Source organism: Sodiomyces alcalophilus (assembly GCF_042370955.1).
Source record: "Sodiomyces alcalophilus JCM 7366 unplaced genomic scaffold ACRALscaffold_1, whole genome shotgun sequence".
NCBI classification, from domain to species: domain Eukaryota; kingdom Fungi; phylum Ascomycota; class Sordariomycetes; order Glomerellales; family Plectosphaerellaceae; genus Sodiomyces; species Sodiomyces alcalophilus.
The window spans coordinates 3,188,668-3,211,570 of NW_027263532.1; the positions used below are offsets into that span (position 1 = coordinate 3,188,668).

General features: G+C 57.0%; 6 protein-coding genes across 6 annotated transcripts; 2 read left to right on the plus strand and 4 right to left on the minus strand.

Moving 5' to 3' along the window:
• Window positions 1-62: 62 nt before the first annotated feature.
• ACRALDRAFT_2039034 (uncharacterized protein) lies at window positions 63-1,793 on the minus strand (the record flags this gene model as incomplete). The annotated part of the gene is made up of 1 exon (XM_071020924.1): window positions 63-1,793. One exon carries the CDS (start codon window positions 1,791-1,793, stop codon window positions 63-65), a length of 1,731 nt encoding a protein of 576 aa, XP_070879405.1.
• Window positions 1,794-2,148: 355 nt separating this feature from the next.
• Window positions 2,149-3,586, minus strand: ACRALDRAFT_2039035 (uncharacterized protein; the record flags this gene model as incomplete). The annotated part of the gene is made up of 3 exons (XM_071020925.1): window positions 2,149-2,744; window positions 2,801-3,184; window positions 3,277-3,586. 3 exons carry the CDS (start codon window positions 3,584-3,586, stop codon window positions 2,149-2,151), a joined length of 1,290 nt encoding a protein of 429 aa, XP_070879406.1.
• Window positions 3,587-6,151: 2,565 nt separating this feature from the next.
• On the plus strand, window positions 6,152-6,705 carry ACRALDRAFT_205652 (uncharacterized protein; the record flags this gene model as incomplete). Its single annotated transcript, XM_071021769.1, has 3 exons — window positions 6,152-6,174; window positions 6,248-6,333; window positions 6,377-6,705. 3 exons carry the CDS (start codon window positions 6,152-6,154, stop codon window positions 6,703-6,705), a joined length of 438 nt encoding a protein of 145 aa, XP_070879407.1.
• An 823-nt stretch (window positions 6,706-7,528) lies between these two features.
• On the minus strand, window positions 7,529-13,011 carry ACRALDRAFT_1073740 (uncharacterized protein). The gene is made up of 3 exons (XM_071018141.1): window positions 12,556-13,011; window positions 11,282-12,429; window positions 7,529-11,229 (listed from the first exon to the last, which is right to left on the minus strand). Exons 1-3 carry the CDS (start codon window positions 12,663-12,665, stop codon window positions 7,772-7,774), a joined length of 4,716 nt encoding a protein of 1,571 aa, XP_070879408.1. The 5' UTR covers window positions 12,666-13,011; the 3' UTR covers window positions 7,529-7,771.
• Window positions 13,012-15,095: 2,084 nt separating this feature from the next.
• ACRALDRAFT_2024383 (uncharacterized protein) lies at window positions 15,096-16,964 on the plus strand (the record flags this gene model as incomplete). The annotated part of the gene is made up of 6 exons (XM_071020216.1): window positions 15,096-15,282; window positions 15,365-15,561; window positions 15,636-15,994; window positions 16,059-16,184; window positions 16,248-16,749; window positions 16,842-16,964. The coding sequence occupies 6 exons, from the start codon at window positions 15,096-15,098 to the stop codon at window positions 16,962-16,964; spliced, it is 1,494 nt and encodes a 497-aa protein (XP_070879409.1).
• Window positions 16,473-19,551, minus strand: ACRALDRAFT_1073739 (uncharacterized protein). Its single transcript, XM_071018140.1, has 3 exons — window positions 18,699-19,551; window positions 16,842-18,636; window positions 16,473-16,749 (listed from the first exon to the last, which is right to left on the minus strand). Exons 1-2 carry the CDS (start codon window positions 19,019-19,021, stop codon window positions 17,205-17,207), a joined length of 1,755 nt encoding a protein of 584 aa, XP_070879410.1. The 5' UTR covers window positions 19,022-19,551; the 3' UTR covers window positions 16,473-16,749; window positions 16,842-17,204.
• Window positions 19,552-22,903: the final 3,352 nt, after the last annotated feature.

Sequence of the window (22,903 nt, forward strand, 5' to 3'; positions counted from 1 at the left end):
TGGTGAACTCCATTCATCCCACCTGGTCAACAAGACGGAAATAATTCAAGTCTGATAAAAAATCATTGCCACTCGGCATCAATCTCCTCCCAATGATCCAGAAGGCTCTTAAAAATCTTGACGCCCAGACCCGGATCGAGACTGCCGGTGGTGGCGCGGATGCTGTGCATGCTGAGCTGGGGCAAGCCGGCATCAGCGGCACGAACGCCCATGGCGGCGCTGAGCATGGGCCCGACGGTGCCGCCGCTGCGCGAGTCGTTGCGGATCTGGAAGACCTGCAGACGGCAGCCGGAGCGTTCGGCGACGCGGCGGAGGATGGCGGACGAGACGGCATCGGTGGTCATGTGGCCGTTGGGGTCGGCGGAGACGGCGAGGCCGACGTTGAGGCGGGGCACGTGGCCGTCGAGGTAGCGGGAGAGGAAGTTGGGGTTGCCGGCGTGGCTGACGTCGGCGGAGAGGAGGAAGGAGGCGGCGTAGGTGCGGGCCATGACGTCTGTGCCGACGGACGTGGAGGACGAAGAAGCGAGGGACTCGACGGCGCGTTCGATGGTCTGCGGGAGGAAGTTGCCGCGGGCGCCCTGGCGGAGGAGGGAGCCAATCTCCTCGTTGTCGAAGAGGGCGACGAGCTTGATGTGGCCGTGGTCGAGGGAGGAGGAGGAGGCGAGGAGGGCGGTCAGGGCGGACCAGCTGCAGAGCTTGTCGTCGATGCGCGGGGCGAAGATGAATTCGCGGTCCATGCCGCCGGTTTGGGCGGGTTGGCTGTCGTAGAGCTCGAGTTCCCAGTCGAGGATGGACGAGGGGGAGTCGAGGCCGAGCTCGGAGGCGATGAGCTTGACTAGTTTGGGGGGTTGGCTGTTGACGAAGGAACCGGGGGGACCGATGGGTTCGGCGGCGGCGGCGGCGGCGGCGGCGGCGGCGTCGGTTCCGGCAAGGTCGGAATTGTCAAGGCCGATGATGGGGACCATTTCGGTCTCCTTGTTGTTGGAGCCGGTCATGCCGACGCCAAAGTGGGGGGCGAGGGAGGGGATGCGGGCGATGGGCCAGCCCAGCTTGACGAGGCGGGTGGAGGTCTTTCCCGAGGAAGGGTCGCGGACGACGACGCGGCCGCCGATGCTCAGGTCTCTGTCCCACCAGGTGGAGTTGAGGGCGCCGGAGTAGGGGGCGACGCCGAGCTGGACGTAGCCGGCGGCGTTGGGGCGGGCGCTGACGGGCTTGAGGCGGGCGGTGAGGGCGTCGATGTGGCCTGCGATCATGGCGACGCCGTTTCCTGGCTGGTAGGAGGATCCGACGGTGAAGGCGATGAGGGCGCTGCCGTTGCGGGTGGTCCAGTATTTGCCGCCGGGGCGGAGGCGGTCGGACCACGAGGCGCGGGCGGGGAGTTCCTCGAAGCCGGCGTCGGTGAGCTGGGCGCGGAAGTGGGCGACGGTGTGGAAGACGGTGGGGTTATCGGTCATGAAGTCGCAGAAGGGCTTGGTGTAGGCGGCGGGGTCGCCGGTGCGGAGGGCGCAGAGGCGGCAGGTGTCGGTGGAGACGACGTGGTGGATGACGGGGCGGTTGGGAGGGGGGATGGTGGAGAGGCAGGGTGCGCAGATGAGGTTCTCGGAGGCGGGGCGGTTCGCCATGTCGGCGATGATGAATTCGGTCGGGATGGGCTTGTTGTTGGGTCTCGGTGCGGTCGGGGTCTTTGCGGGCCTGGGGGTCGCGGCTGGGGAGTTGGGCCCAGAGAGCGCTTGCATGCGAAGGGAGAGGTTGGAGGCGCGGGCTCGGAGGGACTCGGGGGTTTGTTTGGTCATGGTGGGCTGGTTACGTGCTGATGAATGAAGGTTATGAGGAGCGGTTGATAAGGGACTGAGTGACGAAGGAGTAGTATGAAGGGGGAGGTGAGAGGTGAGAGGTGAGATGTTGTCTGGGGGACGAGAAGAGGTCGACGGACGGTACGTACAGAAGACTAAATACGGATAATCGTTGGCGCGGTTGGATTATGTAATGTGTCCCACGTGTCACCGTTGAGATAAGATAAGCTATGGTCCGTGCCGAGGTACCTCATAATCTTCTATTCGTCCAGAGACGCCACCTGAATTGTCTTCTAGCCGTCTCACTACCTTGGCTCTTGCACCACTCAAGCATCCACCAACGCCGAAGTCTAGGCTAGATGGTGCTGAGGACATACTTAATGCCCTCCCACTGCTCCCGGCCGCTGACAACAATCTGGCTCGCAGGCAAGACGAAACCGCTGCTACCACCACCAGGCCCAGGGCGAAGCTCGACGGTCCAGGAGTACTCGGCGCCCATAGCACCGCCCATGTAATCCGGGGAGCTTCCGGTGGTGGCGTACAGGGTGGAGCAGCTAGGACCGTAAGTGAAGCGGGTGCCGGAGACGGCGCGGATGGCGTTGGAGAAACCGGCGGCGACGCTCATCTGGGCGTTGTGGTTCGGGGCGCGGGCCTGGCAGTTGTAGCCGTAGGGCAGGAGGATGTACTGGCCGTAGCTGTGCCAGTCGATGAAGAGCTTGATGCCGCGGGTGCTGAGCGAGTTGGTAAAGGTGGTCAGCGCCCTGATCTCGGGGGTGTCGCCGGCGGCTTGGCCGCGGTAGGTCTCGCTGCAGGGGCTGGTCGATGCGCCGCCGGGGGTACTCCACTGGAAGTTCCAGTTGCGGTTTCCGTCGGTGCCGACGCAGCTGCTTCCCGAGCGGGGTTGGCGGTTCTTACGCCAGAGGCGGTCGGTCGATTGGGTGTACACGAAGCCTGGGCACGCGTGTCAGGGGGAAGAAAGAAAAAGGAGGAGAGAAGAGGAGACATACCGTCAGGATTGACAAACGGAACGATGTAAAAGTCGTACTTGTCAAAAAAGGACCGCACGAGGGGGTCGTTGTTCCGGTAGCCGTCAATGAGGTGCCAAGTCAGGTACTCGACGACGGGGGCCGAGATCCATTCGCGGGCGTGGACGGTGCCGTGGAAGTAGACGGCCGGACGGGACCCCTGGCCGCCGGGACCCCACAGGTGGATGCCGTAGATGCTGCGTCCCTGGTACGAGTTGCCGACGTTGAAGATTCTCGAGTTGGATGGAAAGGCAGCCTGCAGCTGGGAGAAGAAGGTGGCGTGTTCGACGTAGGGGCGGTACAAGTTGAACCACGACAGGGCCGGGAGGGACTGCTGCCTCGCCTCGAGGGTGAAGTTGGCGTCGCCTGGGAGTCAGTCAGGTTGAAAGAAGCCAGAGAGAAGAGAAGAAAAGAAGGGAGAGGAGGAAACGGAAGAACCTCTGGACGGCCGGACCTACTTTCGTAAAAAGACTCGACAGGACCCTCCTCGGCAAGGTCAACGCTCAGGTCCTCGGACAGGAGAAACGCGTCAAAGCCGAGAGCCTGGAAGGCCTCGACGTCCTCCGGGGCAACGGCGAGATCAAAGTGGTCGCTCTCCCCGCAGCTGACCTCGACGGCGTGCAGGCCGTCGATCAGCTTGTGGATCTGCTCCGACTCGTCGTGGGTGTCGATCCGGTACACCTTGTAGCCCTCGTAGCTGACGCGCTCCTCGGCGGCGACGGAGGTCACCAGCACGGCGAGCGCAGTGATGGCAGACTGCACCCTCATGGCGAAAGGTCCCGGCTCGTACGGGAGAGAGGATCAAAGAAGATTGATGGTAGGGGAATCGGACTGATTTCTAGAACAATGCGAGTCGTCTTTGAGCCAAGTGAAATGAACCGGGACGAGGCAGATGAATAATGATGCCCCTAGATATAATCATATATAATCGTCATCTGTACCACCGGGCCCCTCAGCGACATTTCCCCCCTGCCTGCTGATGTCGCTGGCCGTGTCGCAAAGCGGCAGGTCGCATCGAGCGATGACTCGCGCAGGACTTGTCCATTTGTCGTCATGTGCCATGAAGCGCGATTGGATGTCGTGATGCGACTGTTCCGCATACTTTTTCGAAATGATATTGACAAACCGCGAATCTCTAAACGAACGTCACCACAGGACCGTCAGTGCATCGGCCTGAAGGACCAAGGTGATCAGGTGTCGGGGATGGATCCCTATTCGGTAATTGTCCCCTCTCCATCGTATGCAAGCTTGCCCGATTGTCACCCTGTGCCCTGTGGCATTACTGGGGAATCATCAAAAGCGGCTATTTGCCCAAACTTTTGCTATACGTTACACGCAAGACTGACCTGCCTTATCTGACATGGTGCCCGGTTTGACTTGGAGGACAAACGAGGAAGCTCACATGCAAATACTCGATGACCTTTGCGCTGCGGTGGGTGTGCAAACGGAACGACTGGCCCTTAGAAGACAAATACGCAGGGAATGAGGAAGAGGAACGGAAGGGCGTGATTGGAATGACTATAGTTACAGAAAGTAAGGTAGACTGTAGTAATAATGACATGAATGCAGCAACACCGTCTCCAAGTCCAGGGTAAACCCACCAAAAAGGGGAGATGGATCAAGGAGCATTCCAGAGGGCTGCGATGGGGTATGGGGCATCTGCCGAGCATAACATCAGCAGCAGCTAACAGTGAGCCCCGAGTCCCGGGTGCAGCGTCCGCCGTCCGGTCACCTAGCAGTCCTCACGATCCTCGCGGTCCTCAGCTGGCTGTTGTCTGCTGGTCCTCGACAACCACGCTCCGGTCCAGACTCCAAATACATCATCGTATCGGCTTAAACCACTTTATCATTTCTACCCAACCATATCCATAATATCTGTATTATCGTTTATATACACGTGATAATCACGGAGCACTACTACCTCGGTCCTTGGCCGTGGGGGCCCGTTGACCTTCCTGATCCGGCTGATCTAGCAGTAAAAACCATCACGCAATTGGTGGAGCACGGTTAGATGCGACGACTGTGCAGGTGACCCTAAATTGGGTGCCACAGGCTTGACTGTCGCGTCAGACTTTGGAGCCCTTATCTCAAGCAGGGGTCGTGCCAGGGCCTCGATTCTACCACTGCCTCTCCCACAAACAGCGGCCCCTGAGTTGCGGCTTGCCGTGACTTCTCGATAATGTACCTTCTAAGAACAGAGAGTCAGAAAGGCACGGTATGTAAAGTGAATGTTGAGCATGCTGCGGGGGTGTTAGTTGCAGCCCTCTCGCGCGTCTTGGCCTGTTGCTCGGACTGCAAAGTGGTTAGTTTGCAGGACACCAAACACAACTGTCTTCTATAGAGTATGTTTGCTCCTATATCATTGCCAAGCGGGCTTGCTTAGTGTAAAACTGCATATACCGCCCGTCGTTACCTTGATATATTTACCTATAGATCTAGCGTTGCTCTTGAACCTGAGTATATAAGCCTGACTACCTGTTCCTTTCAGAGGTAATTCTTGGTATACTAAGAGACAATTTATAGTTCTATTAACTACAAGTCCTAAACAGAATTATTACATTATACTAATATATCTAGCGCTTCGAAGCGTGCCCGTCAACACAAGCAGCATATAATAAGATACACCTTACGATTTGTCCTTTACATCCGCACTTTGAATGAACCCTGACTACCAGTTCAAGATCTGTGGGTTGAATTTCTTGGTCTGAGTGTTAATTTGTACTGATCTGTTCGTGTCCTAGTTTTCGCCCACCCCTTGCGCGAGGGCTGAAAGACGGAAGAAGTGGGATCGATCACCTCGGTAACCTTATTTGCCTGTCGCCAAAACTGCACGACGCCTAGGGTCGCAGGAATTTGCCTTCCACCAAGGATTTGATACACAACATCACCTTGGGAAAGCCTGATGTGGTCCGGGCTGTCAACCTCGACAAAAGCACTCCTATCCTTGACGGGGAAATCATCACAGTATCCGCCAACAAAAGGAAGACCTCAACTTCCATGTTATAATATTCTCTTCAGACTTCCTCCAATGGGGCGTTATTCAATGGCGTCTCTATGCGGAGGCGCGGAGCCAGAAGAGATGAGGAGGACAGCGAAATAACAGTCAAGAGACGGGAGGGGAGACGCCCGTCCATCCAGGCTTCCAACCAAGAAGAGAATTAGCCTTGGCGGTTCTTGTGATATACCGAGGCACATATTAGTAGTAATAGTAGTTAGTAGTCGCAGTAGTAATGGTGTCTGAAAGTGGAAAAGAAAATTAGACTTAAAAGTCGTATAAGAGCATCGCGGTAGAAGACATATCATCATCAGTCTCCACTAACACCCATTTACTTCATGTACCATTCACTTCATGCACCGTATCACCTCTTTCATTCCTCCATCAGCTCTATTCTTATAAAGTACGACTATCAAGAAATCACGGCAAACCAGGGCCGCTCGCCGGGAGGTCGGCCGAGCAACCGGAGTCAACCCCACTTTTCCCCGCCGGTCTACACCGGAATCCGGCCGCATTACACGTGCCTCTAGACTGAACTAGGTCACGACTATACTGCAGGTGAGAAACACATATCATCCAGTATTCGGATGAATGCCATATGCCAGCCATGGCGTCCCTGTCCCTCCAGCCTTCTCTGAACAAAAGTCCCAGCTTCGGCATCCCTCGTCCTATCAATTATCTCCTAAATTCCCACGGCACTCGTATCGGAGCCCTCGACCCCTGCTCGGCACGACGCTTCCGGTCCTCTTCACCCGTCAGGTTCGTCACCACGTACCCAGGACAAAACGACCACAACTTGAGCCCCCACTCCTTGTTATTCGCATGCAAGCAGGCCGCAGCCATGTTCATCGCCGCCTTGGAGAGACGGTACGGTTCGATGGGGACGTTGTAGGCATCGGAGATCGGATTAAGCCGGAAGGCGATGCATCCTATCGAAGAGGAAGAAACATAGAGCAATAGAATGAGGACTTTATGAATCCGTTATACTACTTACCAGTAATAAGGATAACTCTTAGAGGCCATGTTGATAGTACTGAATAATAATCGTGAGGCAAGTCCGTAAGATGAGTTTAAGCAACTCGACAGCCTTCGCCTTGATGCGCTTGGATGCAGAGAATATCCAAGTCTATGCACAAATACCTTCTTCGCCAAGTTTCGAGTTACTAGCTCGACTGCTGCCCTCCTTGTTCAATACTCACAATGACGGGGAGACTAGTTTTCGGCATGTCGCCATAACATTTGATCTTACCAATGCCCCCGGTGACGAAAACACAGACTTGCACAAACTCCACCGGTCCTACGAATATGCACTCACGCTTCCAGGTAACGAGGTAATAGGAAAGAATAACCAGCATCTACGTTTAGATAACCAGCTCTCAACGAGATGCTCTACTCGAATATCCCTATGTGGTGTCGTGATGCTTGAAACGGACAAGTCCAGATGCCGAAACGCGTTGCTGCATGCAAAGCTACGTCTTCGCCGAGGGACAAGAGCATCTTCAACTCCGGTCACCCACAAGGCTTTCTTCAAGGCGTTCCAGCGACGGAGCGGCAATACAACGGCGCCTTACACACTATAACGCGGTGGTTCTATGCTACATGTAGTTAGCTGTGCGACGCAGTCTGGAAGATGACATGCATCCCAGATATTGTCTCTCCTGCGGCTCCATAGGATGGATCATCACGACCAGTTAATGCGACATACATAGAGGCCTGCTGCATCGAATTAAAGAAAATTGCCATTCGGTAGATTAGGAAAAGAATTGTCTATACATGGAGGCCCTAAATGAGGGCAGCAGATAAAACCCACACCGTACTAACACAATGGTGAACCCTTTCCTGACACGAAAGCATATTAAAAACGTACATCGACCAGAACAGGCCAGCCTGGAGCCGCCAGGCGCCTACTCATATCATCGCACAGAATTCTATCCTACCATTTGTGTATCATTCACTCATCACCCTTCGCTCTCAGCCAGCGACCTCAGGACGTACAGGCTCATCCGCACCCCGGCGCCGCAGAACGAAGTCCGGTCGCCAGGGCACAGGAAGCTGCACTCCTCATCGTCCACCTCCTCGCCGGGCCTAGCCACGCCTTCGGATGGCGTGTCGCCAGCGAGATTCAGCTCGTCGCCGCACCAGCACTCCCTGCCGTACTCGACGCCTCCGTAGTTGTACCCTTCGCACTCTGCCAGACAGACGTCGATAGACATCTCGTCGCCGTCGTTGTAGACCTGGTGGGGCAGGAGACGGCCAGGTTCTGGTTCGGAGAAGCAGCCGAGGTAGACCCAGTCATCGTTACCGGGGTGGACGGTCGGCGAGGGGGGCGGGCCCGAGGTGGAAGAAGTGGTCGACGTCGTCGGGGAGCTTGATGTCGTTGGGGAGCTTGATGTCGTTGGGGAGCTTGATGTCGTTGGGGAGCTTGATGTCGTTGGGGAGCTTGATGTCGTTGGGGAGCTTGACGCCGCGGGGGAACTTGAAGCCGCAGGAGAGCTTGACGCCGCCGGGGAACTCGACACCGCCGAAGGTCTTGACGCTGCAGGAGGGCCCGTCGGCTCCGGGATGCGGCCATCGCTGTCGGTGGTGGACGGGGCTGATGCAGTGGAAGTGGAAGAGGAGGTGGTGGTGCCCTCTGAGGCGCTTTCGTGGCGGTACAACTCGAGCCGGTTGCCGGCGCCGCAGAACTGGGTGGCGTCGCCGGCGCACTCGAAGTAGCAGTCGTCCTGACTTTCGGCCAGGGAGCTGCCGCCGTTCAGGGTATCGCCGCAGTAGCACTCGCGGCCGTACTCGGTGCCGAAATACAAGGTGCCCTCGCAGAAGTCTGCGCAGGCCTCCAGAGTCATGCTGTCGTCGGCAAACGTGCGGACGGACAGGGCGCGGACACCGTCGCCCTCGGTGTAACAGCCTTCGAAGACCCAGCTGCCGACCCGCTCCCTCTTGTGCTGAGTGGGAACCGGGTCCTCCGATGTCGTTGTGGTCGAACTGGTCGCGCTGGCCGAGTCGCTGCTAGTTGGCGCTTCTGAAGTGGGCGTGGGGATGCTCGAGCTGTCTTCGGTGGAGCTGGCCGCAGTGGAACTGGCTTCGGTGGAGCTGACTTCAGTGGAGCTGACTTGGGTCGAGCTGGCTTCGGTGGAACTGGTCTCGGTCGACCTGGTTTCGGTCGAACTGGCCTCGGTCGAGCTGACCAGCGAAATACTGCCGGACGGAGGAATGGGATCCCCCGACTCGCGTTGGTAAACATTGAGACGTTGGGGCCCACCACAATACTCGGTCCTGTTGCCGTTGCAGGTCATGCCGCACTCATCATCGGCAGTGCGGACGGACCCCTCGGTAATCTCGTTTGCGCACCAGCACTCGCCGCCATACTCGAGACCGGCGTACTCGTAGTCGTTTCCATAACAAACGTCGATACACATGGCCACCGTCTGCGCTTCGGTGACGTAGAAGTAGGGCAGTGCCCGGCCGTTGAGAGGCTCGGTGTAGCAGCCAATGCTGACATAGCCGTTCAGACCAGGGTTCACCTCGGGCTCAGGCGGCTCAGTGGGTTCGGTGGGCTCAGTGGGTTCGGTCGGACCGGTCGGCTCAGCGCTGCTTGTTGGATCAGGGTCTTCCGGGATCGTGCTGTTGCCGTCGTGGACGAGAGTATCGGCGAACAGGGAGATGAAGCTGCCCCCAGACAGATCACCAACACCGTTGCCTCCGCAGATTTGGTTGATGTCACCCGAGCAGTCGTAGTTGCAGTTGATATCGGGAACCCGCTCCCTGGGGATCGTGGGGCCGGCCCAGCACTCGCGGTGGTACTGCATACCGCAGTAGGTATGGCCGGCCTGTGCGCAAGCGTCGATGCACATGGCCACCGTGTTCGCGTCATTGCCGTAGAGCTGGCTGGCAAGCTGGCGGCCGGGGTTGTTCTCCTTGAAGCAGCCCACGTACTGGTAGCGACCCAGGCCGTTGGCGAGGAGCGGAGGCGCCTGCTGAGAAACGGCATTACAGGCAAAGTCGATGACGTGGTAGTGGAAATCGGGATCGTTCGTGTTCATGGACCACGTGGCGTGGCCGTCGTAGGGTTCCATATTCCACTGCCTCTTGGGGACGGCGCAGTAGAGCACGGCCGAGGCGCTCTCGCCGGGGCCAATCGCCGTGCCCTCACCCAAGTCGACCTGGTTGTTCGCCCGGATGATGCCGGAGGCGCCAAAGGGAGGCTTGGAGACGGAGACCATAAGGCGAATGCCGCCCTCGGGAGCGGCGTTGGTGAGACGCAGGCGCAAGCTCCGCGAGCTGTTCTCCGTGACGTTGCCGAAGGTGAAGTTCTGACCCACTTCGTACGGGACCCAGCCAGATCCGTCCACGGTCTGGAACTCGAGAACTGCGACCGGGGCGGGGCCGGCCCATCCAGAGATGGTGAACTCACCATCGCCACCATCAGAAGACACCTTGACGTGACCGCTGTAGTTGCCGGGGTTGGCCGGGTCAAAGTAGACGTGGACGGTGGAGCCCGAGTTTGCAGCGATGGTAGAGGGGAGGTCCGTGATGGTGAACGGTCCGATAGCCAGATCGCCGCTGGAGGGGTCGAAGGTCTGGAACGTGCCGTTGATGGAGTCGGCGTACTGGATCTCAGACACGGTCAACTCGGAGTTGCCCTGGTTGCGGAAGACGAGGTTGTTGGGCGCCAGCGAGCCGTTGCCCGCAACGACGTTCTCGAAGCGGATGGCTCGGGAGCTGAGCGACAAGCTGGGGCCATCGCTCTCACCAGTGCCGGTCAGCCTGGCGGAGGTGATGGTTCTGAAGCCTTCGACGCTGTTCTCCGTCTCGATGGCGATGTCAGTAGACAGGAGACCAATCTCGGTGGGTGCGAAAGCGGCATCGAGCTGGAAGGAGGCGCCCTCGGACAGCGTCAGGGGAAGGGTGGGAAGACCCGAGATGCTGTAATCGGTGTCGTCACTCAGCGCAATGGCGTTGATCTCGACATCGATCAAGGCGGTGCAGGAGATGGTGTGGGTTTCCCCAGTGGCGTCGACGGCGACGGTGCCGAAATCGTAGGGCGTGGTGCAGTTCAGAGGCGACTTGACAGGCGCGCCGAAAGCGTGGAAGCGACCGGTGGTGCCGCCCATGTACATGATACCGTCGCCAAACACGGCACGGGTGAACTTGGTGGTGCCGCCAATCTCCCAGCTCCTCAGCAGGGTGAGCTCACCGTCCTCCGGTACAGCATCGTAGACTCGCAGCTGGCCCGGGGGGTTCTGTACATCGGTGAGCCAGAGCAGACCAGTGCCGGGCTGGCCATTGAGCGAGGTGACGGTGCCGTGGCTGACACCGAGAGTGTACGAGTTGGATTCGGGCGTCTCGGCGACTTTGGTGAAGGAGGGGACGCCGTTGTTGCAAGAGAAGCGGAAGACGATGGTCGGGTACCGCACAACTATACAACCAGTGAGCATATCAAGCCAGAGGCCGGGTTCACCTTGACATACCGTTGATGTACAAATAACCTCCCTCTCCGGGGTAGACGCCGGCACCGGCGTAGACCGAGTTCTCGTGCTGGTAGATCTGGATGATGTCGTCCAAGCCAACGCCGCCATTGCGATAGCCGCCGAGATGATCGAGATTGACCCACCAGGTCTTCCCGCTCTTACCGGTGACGACACCGATGCGTTTGATATCGCCGCAGGAAAATTCGTCCGGGAGGATCTGCAAGGGGCTAGAGCCCAGGTCCTGGTCGGCGCCGTCCAGCTGTCGCTTCTCGTGCGGCATGAAGAAGTCAACGAGGTCCAGACTTCCGTCCTCCTGGATGGTCATGTGCACGACGGCCTCTTCCAGGGCAGTCGGGGGATCGCGGCCGCTAACGGGGATGTCGTGCAGCTGGGACGCATAGCCGTTTCCGGTGGAGAAGAAAATGGAGCCGGCGCCGTCGTAGGCCAAGCCACCGCCGGCCATCCAGATGCCGGCGCCCTCGTCGACGACGCCGTCGCCCTGGGTGGCGAAGTGCTCGACCAGCTCGCCGGTCTCCTTGTGCCAGCCCATGACCCAGCCGGTGAAGTTGTACTGGACGCAGTGGGAGCCGAGGCCGGCGTAGATCCAGTCGCCGACGTGGAGCAGGCCGGGCCGTTGGAGATGGATGCCGCCATTGAACACGCGAAGCTCGTTGTTCCTGGCGACGATACCTTCGAGCGGGACGGGGAAGTTGGGCCGCTCGCTGAGGTCATTGACGTCGATGGCATGGAAGTAGTAACGGCCGGCGGGACGTCCCTGGGCGACGTTGAGTTGGGATTGGTCTTGGTAGGTCTTTGCGAGGAAATACCAAGTATCGGTTTCGGGATCGATGACGCCGGTGCCGATCACACCGATGTGTGGATTGATGTCGAGACATCCGCTGAGGTCTTGGGTTAAGAAAGGAATGTGGAGGTTTCGTGAGGCGATGATGTCGCCGGTCTGCGCGTCGAGCTTGTAGATATTATTTTGGGTGGTCGCGAGGTAAACGAACTGTGTATCATCAGGTGTGTAAACGAGTGGCTGAGAGAAGATCTGCTCGGGGAAACCGCCGTAGTCGCCGGGAAGCTCGGTGAGGAAGAGACGATCAAACTGGGAACTGCGAACGATGGCGGGGTCGATGTTGTGGTTCCTATGGACGCGGCGATTTCACGATCAGCTTGGGAAATCGAAAATCGAAAAAGCCTCACAACGATACGCGGGGCGAGCCAGCCATGGGCAAGAGAGAGAGAGAGAGACCAGAAGGGACGAAACATACGTCTGGTAACCAGCGCGGGAGTTGTCACCTCCCCAAGTGATGGTGTCCGTGTCGGCGAGGCCATTGGCCAAGCCGACGACAGACAGCATCAACCACGCGATCAGGATCATGATGGCGAGGCCCGAGCCGACGAGAGACGACGCGATGGACGAGGTGGTAAACGAGTGGAAGAGGTCGAAAGACGGGACGAAGGGACGACCTGGGCGAATCCCATGGAGGGGGTTGTCAAATAATAATCAACGGAGCATTGAGCAGGCTAAAGTCAAGGCTCAAAGTCGTCGACGCATCCACTAATTACTTTGTATGGAGTAGGGGAAAACGCCCTATAGCCCCCCAGCAATGGGCGAGGGTGGGTCTAGAAGGCCAGGAGAAGACGCGGCCTTGCCCAGCCAACGCCCAGTCTCCATGGTTATTCCGTTGGCGTGGCTAATAAAACGCCGATCTTTCCAGGTGAAGCTGAAAGACAAGGGCGAGCCCGTCTCAGGCGCAGGTCTGATACGAAAGTGATGGGCCGCGTACAAGCTAATCTCGTTTGAGGGTTGGCGCGTACCGATTCGTAAAGCGAGCATCGGCCGAGAGCCGAATCAGCGTTCAGGGTCCCTGTCGATCAGTCCTTAGGACTCTCGTATGTGAGACTGTCGGCCAGAGAAAATGAGGAAATAAGGACATGGAAGTCCTGGGAAGATTACAACGTGACGGAGCAAGGCGCCATCTTTACCCGTCAACCATCATCTAGCCTGTGACGAAGAGTCGATCAGCCCAGTCCATCGAAGGATAGGAAGACTTGTCCTACAATTGCCAAGAGCAAGAGGCTCTCTCGAATGAGTGTGGCGCAGGACACGGGCACTGGTTCGACGTTGTAAATGGTGTCATGGCTCGGAGCCCGGCAATGGCGTGCCTAATCGAGACACAATCGGACAAGGGGCTGCTGAAGCGAGAGACGATACGAAGAAACGGTAAATACCGTTGGATGAATTGGATGCAGAACTGCAAGGGGTGAATTTTGGCTACCTTAGTCTTTGGTGGGCCACGGAAGAACCACCAAGACCGCTAAGCCCTAGTGCCGCACGTGAGTTGGGTCCAAACGGCGAGGTACCTGTAGGTACTTGCATTTGGCACTGGTATTTTTTTCTTGTTACTTTTCGTCACGTGACCCATCCCTCGCCTTGGTACCTCGACCCGGCATTCTCTTTTCGATTCATCTCGAAAGCATTCTCTGTCGCAACGTGTCAACAACGGAGGCCTGCACCTACTCTCTCAACACGGTATCTCTACAAATCGCAAATTGGGATATTCCCTACGGGCAATCGTTACGGAGAGGTTACTTGTTTCTGGACACGGCGACTCAGACCTAAGGACGGGTTGTCTTGCGACAGACGTGAAGCAGTGGAGACACGACGATATCATCCTTCGGGATGCGATACATACCCTAATATTCTGACCGTAACAGGGCTTACCTCTTCCCAACATCCCGTGGCGGTGGCGTATATGAATTTACATTTGCGTGCCAATAGTTGCGCAAAGCCGAAACGAAAACCGATCACACAGCACATCATCTACAATGGCTAGACACAACTGTATTCACGAGACTACGTAGAATATCGGGATATGCCGCTTTTATCGTTTGGTTTGGTTCTTTCCGAGTGTACCTAGTTCGTAAATAGGGCTATGCTCTAATTGTAGGGCTGCTCTTTGTGCTACGTGTACAATGGATATTTTACGATACGTGGAGTGCAGGGCAATGGCTAGCAGGTCTGGTCTCATCCTCTCCCCAGTCCGCCAGAATCACTTGTCTGTCATTCGGGTGGTCGGAGGAGAAAAAATAATCAAAAAAGAAGAGGGTTCGCTGTGGCCTCAAAAATGTAAACCAACAAAACCACCGGGAAATCGAACAAAGTAGCCTCCGATTAAAATCAAGGGAATCCATTCTTCTTTCTTTGTGCGACACACCACAGGTGGGCCAGCGATACCGACGCTCTGGTTTTGGTTGCGGGCCGCACCCAAACCCTCGGGTCCAGCTTCTTCACCCGCGATAACTTCACTACATGCCAACAAACAGACGGCTATATCCTCGTTTCAAACAATTCTTGCAAATCCTCTGCGCCGACTACCTACCGTGGAATTCTCGCCGTCAAAAATCGACGCAACGGTGAGAGCACCCACAGCGCTCCACCCTGGTGCCTTTTGCAAGCCCAGTGTAACTCCAATAGGGGCGATGGCTTTCCCCTCCGAATCCAATTGTTCAAGGCAAGGACATAATGGCATGGATGGGGTCTAGTTCAGTAACATTCGGACGGTTCCCTATCCTTGGTGTTCCGACGGCATCTCCACTTGTTCACGTAACTAGACTGGGGGCCCCTCTCTGTAAAGTAGGGTACTACTCCTAATCCATGGGAACTTCCGCCCATGTCCACGATGTCTTCTTCCCCTTCTCGCTTCGCCTAGTCCGCCTTTCTCATCCATTCATTCATTCACTGTTATTTTTATTTTTCTATTTGTTTTCAGACCTCGGTTTTGTTCGCCAGGGGCTCCTTTACAGCATGGCCCTACTAGCCCTCATCGCGGGCCTCGCGCTCGCAGCCCTCGTCGCCCGCGAGTTCTATAGCTGGTACCGGCTCTCGCACGTACCGGGGCCGTTCTGGAACTCCATCACGGGCTGGGCCATGGTGCGAACGGCTCTCAAGGGAAGCGTCCACGAGGCTTACATGGAGCTCGATGCCCAATACGGTGCGTCTCAGCGGCGTGCACGTCGCATCTCGACTCTCTGCGCGACATGATGCTTATGCGTCGATTTGTTCACGTTTGACAGGCCCCTTGGTCCGTATTTCGCCAAACACCGTCATGTTTAGCGACGGCCCGACCTTGCAGAAAATCGCCGCCGTGCGGAGCAAGTACACCAAAGGCGAATGGTATGTTGTCGGACGGACGACACCTGGCGAGGACCATCTCTTCTCCATGCGGGACGAGGAGAAGCGCAAGTATTTGAAGAGCAAGATGGGACCTGGGGTGAGTCTCCCTTTTTGATACTCTGCCTCCATCTTCTCTCATAGGCGCTGCCAATCGTACTCACTTCTGTCCAGTACTCCGGCCACGAGAATGGCGGATTCGAAGACGGCATAGACAGGAACATCGCCACCTTCATCGACCTCATCGAATCAAAGTACATCTCCACGGCAACCGACTACCGACCCATCGACATGGCCAGCGCGGCCACCTACTTTGCCCTCGACGTCATCAGCGAGCTGGGCTTCGGCACGCCGTACGGCTTCCTCAAGGAAGACCGCGACCTGTACCAATACGTCCAAACCAAAGACGCTTTCTTCCCCGTCATGATCACCATGATGAGCGTCCCGTTCCTTGCGAAGCTCATGCACAACTGGCCTCTCAACCTCGGTCTGCCCAAGTCGGGCGACCAGGCCGGGTTCGGCGCTCTGATGGGGTGGGTTGCCTTCTCTCAAGTTTATCGATCCTGAACGCATTCTGAGGGTAATTTGACAAAACAGATTCGCCAAGAACTTTGTCGACAAGAGGTTGAAACCCGGTGCAAAGCCAGGACGCGACATGATGCAATCCTTCATCAACGCAGGCTTGAACCGCGATGAACTGACCCAGGAGGTCTACGTCGAAACGTACGTCTCACCTAGCCCTCGTCTCCCAGACCCATCCTATCCACTAACCACAACAAAAAACAGCATCGCCGGCTCCGACACAACCGCAACAGCAATCCGCATGACCCTCCTCTCCCTCATCTCCACCCCCGCCGCCTTCGCCGCCCTCCGCCGCGAAATCGACGCCGGCATCGCCGCCGGCCGCATCAGCTCCCCCGTCCGCGACGCCGAAGCCAAAGCCATGCCGTACCTCCAGGCCGTCATCCGCGAGGGCCTGCGCCTCTACCCGCCGTCGACGGGGCTCGTGAGCAAGGAGGTCCCCGAGGGCGGCGACACCATCCACGGGTACTACCTCCCCGCGGGGACGCAGGTCGGGGAGAACGTGTGCAGCATCGGCCGCGACAAGGACGTCTTTGGGCCGGATGCGCACCATTTCCGGCCGGAGCGGTGGCTCGAGGCCGCCGAGGGAGACCAGGAGAGGTATAAGAACATGTTGGCGACCGTGGACTTGGTTTTTGGATATGGCAAGTTTTACTGTATGGGGCGGACCATTGCTCTTATGGAGTTGAGCAAGGTCTTTGTGGAGGTGAGTCCGTTGATCCCATCGTTATTTGTTCTGGCCGACGCAGGTTGATTATTTACGACGTCACCCGCTAACCGATGATTCGTGTCGTCTAGTTGACCCGGAGATACGACTTTGCTATGGCAAAGCCCGAGACGCCTATGAAGCTTTTCAGCGCGGGGTTCTGGATTACCCATGACTTTTGGCTGCGTGTGACCAGGAGGACGGACGAGCCGTGATGGATATGGACTGGCACCATGAATGATGTGGGTGGGATACAAGATAAGACAGGGCAGGTCTAAGAATAAAAGAAAGCGCTTGTTCAATTACCGTCAACCTGAAGACCGCACGCCAGTCGGTCAAAGTGTATAATACCAACCCGAATGAACCAAGCCACGCCAACTCCAAATCCAGCTCTATGGGAATGTTCGCCGCATTCAGTCATAAATAGTGTACAGGAAACTCCCTTCTCGTCATTTTCATGTCGCGACAGTTCCACTAAGCGACGGCGCCGCAGTCGACGGGTCGACAGTCGGCGGTTCGACCTCGGCCTCCATATCCTTCGCAGAATCCTCCACGGCAGCAATGTCCTTTCCGATATTCTTACCGGCCGTCGCGTCGGCCTTGTCGGGATTACCCATGCCGATACTATCAATCCAATGCCAGCAATCAATCTTCCCGCTACCGGAGCGGTCCAAGATGGCCGGGTCGTCGAGGATCCCGTCATCGGCGCCACCTCCTCGTCCACCTTCTCCATTAGCACCGCGGTCGCCCCCCTCGGCCATGGCCACGTCGTCCTTATCGCACCCGACGCCATCGATCAAGTCGCCGACCCAGGTCCGGGCGACGGGGACTCCGTTGGCGCGAAGTAGCTGCAGCTGCGCGCGGAGATTCAGCCGTAGCGCGCGCTCGGGCTCGACCGAGTTGAAGATGCGGCGCGTGAACCAGGGAAACAAGAGGCCGAAATCCGACTGCGAGAGGTGGGCCGACTCCTTGACGTAGAAGAAATTCGGCTCGGGGTGGCGGACGCCGCTCGGCCGCTGGTACAGGTCGGCGGTGATGACCTGGGCGGACGGGTTCGGGGAGAGCACGCGGGCGGTGACGTGGAGGTGCTCGGTCCACTTGAAGAAGGCGTCCGACTCGACCGCCAGGAGGGCCCTGCCGCCGGGTGCGGTGGGGACGTCGGCGTAGGCGGGGAGGGGTAAATCGAAGAGAGGGGCCGAATTGGGTGCCAGCAAGGGGAAGCACCACATGTCGAGGAGCATGGTCACGTTACGCTCGGTGACTTGGTTGCAGAGGTCAGAGTCCCGGCGCGGGGTGAAGAGGGGTCTGTCCATGGCGTCCAGTGCGGCGGAGCCGGCGTAGTAGGTGGACTTGAGAAACTGGACGATGGAGGCGGCGCCGAAGCTGTGGCCGGCGAAGATGATGCTCCCGGGCTCGTGCACGTGGAGACGGTCGGCAAGGTGGGACAGGGTCGGGGTGGACTTGTTCAGGTTCGAGAGAGGGTGGCGGCGGTCGTCGATGGCGAGGACGGCGGCGTGGACCAGGCCCAGCTCCCAGAGGCGGATGCGCAGCTGTTCCTCGCGGGCCTCGTAAATCTCGGGCTTCACGTCGTGGGCTATTCGGTTATAGGGGACGACACGGCGAGTGGAGCGGATAAAGTAGCGGTCCTGGGCCTCGGGGATGCGGACAAAGGCGGCGACGGCGCTGCCGTCGCGGTGTTCGGGGCATATGACGACGACGCCGTGGGAGGCGAGGGAGCCGGCGAAGAAGGAGTAGGTGTTGCGGTTGCCGCCCAGGCCATGGGAGAAGATCACGGTGGGCCACCGGCCCTCGGGGGTGCTAGGTTCGAGAAGATTGGCATTCTTGTGGACGGGGATGCTGGTGTAGTGGAGGTGTCGGGGAAGAAAGCTGTGTGGGAGTATGTTAGCGTGAAGCCTGCTACTGGACAAGAAGAGAAGACGGAGACGCACGAGACAATGTCGGCCAGCAATGGCTGGAGACCGAGGAACTGAGTGTATGCGGCGACGTGGTTCCTTTGCGGGGCGGGAAGCCAACTGATACGGCTGCCGTTGGCGTCTGGAGTGGTGGGGTAGTAGATTCGGAACTGGACGGTGTGGATGTCCTTGGCATTGTTGGGCGGCGGACTTGGCGAGTCGAGCTCAGCGACGGGGATTTCGACGTCGACGGTGCCGACCTTGTGAGGGCCCGAATAGCTAGGGAAAGTAGGGATCGGGTTGAGGTGTGACAGGTACGCGCTGAGCTTGGAGGCGGTCGGCTGTGTTGGGAGCGTCATGGTCGCAGATGTGATTGCGCATCAAGGAGCAAGGATAGCGATGGCCGTGCCTGTATGATTATTTACGACCTCGAATGCCAGTTGTGGCTGCACCTCTGCGGTGGCGATGACGTCGGGATTCGGAGGCAAATGGAAAAGGACAAACGATCACCCTTCCTTTCGTTTGCATTCACAATTGCGTATCTCGCTGGAAGAAGCAAGGAAGGACAGAATCGAGATGATTAGATTCGATCGAGGGCGATTGACGCAGTTGGGATGGATTGATGGATTGCAGGGTGGACGACCAAAGGGCGACCGAAGGAGGCTCAAGATTCTAATTGATTGAGCGTCGAGGTAAATGACAGGTACGACGGGCTTGTTTACTCAAGCGTCGTGTATAGGCTGGGTAGATACAAAAAAGCAGACGAAAACAAGTGGCAGGTCCGTGGGAGAAGAAGCAGAAAGAGTGACGAGGGAAGAGTCTGACAATGATGAGAAAGATGGGAATCCCTTCAGGCCTGGATCTGGGTCTTTCACATGGAAAGGACGGAATGACCTACAATGGTATGTACCTATAGGTGGTACTTCGTATGGTCTCGGCTCCCAATCCGAATTATAAGTACCGAGTACAATATAACCACGCTTTGTACAGTCATTTGTCGTGGTACTGAGTACATTTATTATGTCACTATTTATCGTACCTAATACCCACCTTCCCGCTGCGCGTGCGGCCTCTGACAAGGAACCAATAGGGGGCAATCAATTAGGTGGCTTTTTTTCCTATACACGTCACGACGTCCGAAAGGACAGGGCCAGAATGTCACCACAAACTTGGCACTCGGCCAAGTCCGAGCGATGAGTTCTAGTAGACGTCGAAAAGAATACATACCAGTGCTTGGATGTAGTGTATCATCTTTCAATAAGAGAACTGTTCGAGCTATTTGTGCCTGTTCTAATTACACAGCTTGTGAAACGAGCACGCGACAGGCACAGTTAGTCAGGGCCAGTACCCGCTGTGTCGTCATATTGCGTACATTTCACTGTACTGCTGGTAACCTCGGTGAGGCTACACCGACGTCTATGTACTCACCGAACCAAACTGAGCTATGGCTTACCCACTTGGAGACTCTTTCGATTAAAGGACATACATCGTATAGTCACACGATTCAGGTTCCTCGGCAGAGTTCTTATCGACGCATGCCTAGACAGGAAAAGCCATCCATCCCCCTATTGACAGACCTGACCTTTCCCTCAGAGAAGACACTCATCAATGGGCTCAGAGACCTCGTTGCTCGCGCGGAAAAAGGTAGGGGTAGGAAGACGAGCCCAAAACTCACGCTCCTACACTTGAACTTGTGCAGAGGTTCTCCAGGGACGGCCTAGGCGTATCCATTGACGCACTTTGTGTAGTTGAGACGGTGTCAGTGGGAGGAGTTCATCAGACCGACTTCTTACTCGGCGTGCCAGTGGGCCCACTATGAATCACGGCCAGACGCAGCTCATGCTTCTTCTATGCCTCTCTCGCGAGTGCTTGGCACGGAACATTATACATACAATCCTCTTGGTCATGATCCTCTCATGGCGAACACCCGAGTCAAAGAGCTCGGTAGCACGAGCTTCATCGACGGGTCTCGCTACCAAGCACAGGGTACGGTGAGGGCGATCCAGTAGCAGGACCGAAGATCGCTGATCACCTTGTACAAGCTGGAGGGCATGGAACAGGATGCAGGGGGAGCGACATTTATCTATCATCCGCACAACCCAGGCATGCGACGCGCAGTGGGACGATGAAGCTCGGCTTGCTGGTTTGGGGGGCGGTTCCCGAGGGCAATGACCTGCTCTGCCTCCATCCTGGCTCCATCGCATGATCGTTGGAGTAAGATGACAGACACATTCTCGTTGGTTTTGATGTTCGTTTGCAGACAAACGAAGACGAGAAGGCAAGTAGTAGCCGACTGGGAATGAACCCTTGGTAATAGACCTGGACAGCTTGGTCGACTATCCTGGAACAGGCATGAAACGAACTCCTTGGTCGTTCTTCAAGAGCGTCAGCGCCCCCATGCTTGTCAGCGGTCCTTGATACGAAAAGAGACACGGGTCAGAATCACGAAGAGCGAGAGGGAGGTCCGGGGTCATAGTAACGAATAGGAACCAAGTGATATTGAGGTCGGACGATTGGGCCGACGCACCAGTGCCAGAAAGGAGGCTTCGGTTTGCGGGACTGTATGGATACCTGTCTTTTTCCTCATTCGAATACGACCGGTTACTAAATCGCGGCGTCTCGGGTGAAAGCCGAGTTTCTCAACGCGTCTGACATGTTAAATGAAGCCAATTTCTTCGATGGGCAGACGTCGTCTCGGAGCTTTCGAAACATTCGGGAGTACGAAGCAGTTGCATGTTTTTGGTGTGTTTTGTTGCTTAGCTAATATTCGCGAGAAACGAAACACGTGAGTTCGCGTCTTTTACGCGTGTTTTCCCTCCCTCACTTCCATTATCAAGTCCACCAAATTGGACTCTCCCTTTGTGCGTTTCAGCACCCGTGTTCTGAGATGGCTGATCCTATAATCTTCCCATGTCTTCTCTTTCTTCTCGATCATTACCCTTAACAGAGAAACGGTCTGTGATAATGCTTAACACGATGACCAAGCCCGGATCCATCGCCAACGGTGACAACTATGCACCTAGTCAGGCCGCAGATAGTCAGGAGATATTAGCCAAGTATATGGCTCAATTTGGTGTTGGCATGGTGAGTCTCCTATCCTTCTCCATCTCGTTCTACATTTTCCTTTCATTTCTTCTTCTGCCGTCTTAAGTCCCCTACCTTCTTTGCTCTCTTTCATCTTCCACTTCTCCCCATCACGTGGCGTTGTTACTGTGGCGCTCATTTGCACCGCCACACGAGCTTACTAACACTGGTTGCTCGACTTGGCTCGCGAGCATCCATAGACTTTCAGCTTCTCGAGTCGCGACGAAGAAGACGATTCCTCCCAAAACCGCCGTATTGCAGAACCATCTCAAGCTCCCACCACCAAGATAGTGTCTCATGACGAAGCGGCACCCGCTCGACGATTGTCGCCGTCGCACTCTTCCTCGAAATCCTGCACAAGGAACGCAGTGGTATGTGTATAGCCCTGCGGACTCGCAGCATCAAGCAACCAGCTGACGCGAGGCAGAACCAGTGTCGGACCTGTACGATCAACCATCCTCTCCCACACGACTCCAAGTCCCCTGCCAATTCCTACAAACCCCACCCACGGTCTCCCTTCGAGGTAGCCGTCGAAGCGGACTCTCCGCGGCGCCCAACCTGCAATCCTCAACCTGTCGCCCCGGGTCTTCCTACTCGCTCCCATCGAAGAGAACACGACGATGCGGTAACCTCTCGGTCGAACAGTCCAGCCGCGACAGACAAACACAGCTCAACATCAGTTGCCCTGCCTCCGTCCACCTCTAATGTCTACCCACCGCGCGCCTCTACCCTACCCGATAATCCCAACATGGACTCCCAGTCGTCACCCACGCAGGAAAACGACGAGCGGGATTATCGAGAGCACTACCAGCCCGAGTTGCCCTTGCCTCGCAGCCCACGATCTACGCAATCACAGCCAGAAGCTGGGAATCCACACGAGTCGCTCGATGAGAATCATACCGGGGCAGTCAACTTTGCAAACCTGAGCCATGCCCAGGAGTCGTCGCCAACGGCCGCGAGCCATACCCAGGAGTCGTCACCCATAGCCGACGGCCCTGGCCCTCTGAACACTCGAGGCGCCTGGCGGACGCGTCAGTCTAGTTCCCAACAGCAGTCATCGCTCGTTCGACCAGAGGGCCATACTCCCTTTCGCAGCACACAATGGGCCCCGGAGACCCCCGCGCCGCCCCTGAACCCGTTCGCCGGCAACCCTACGC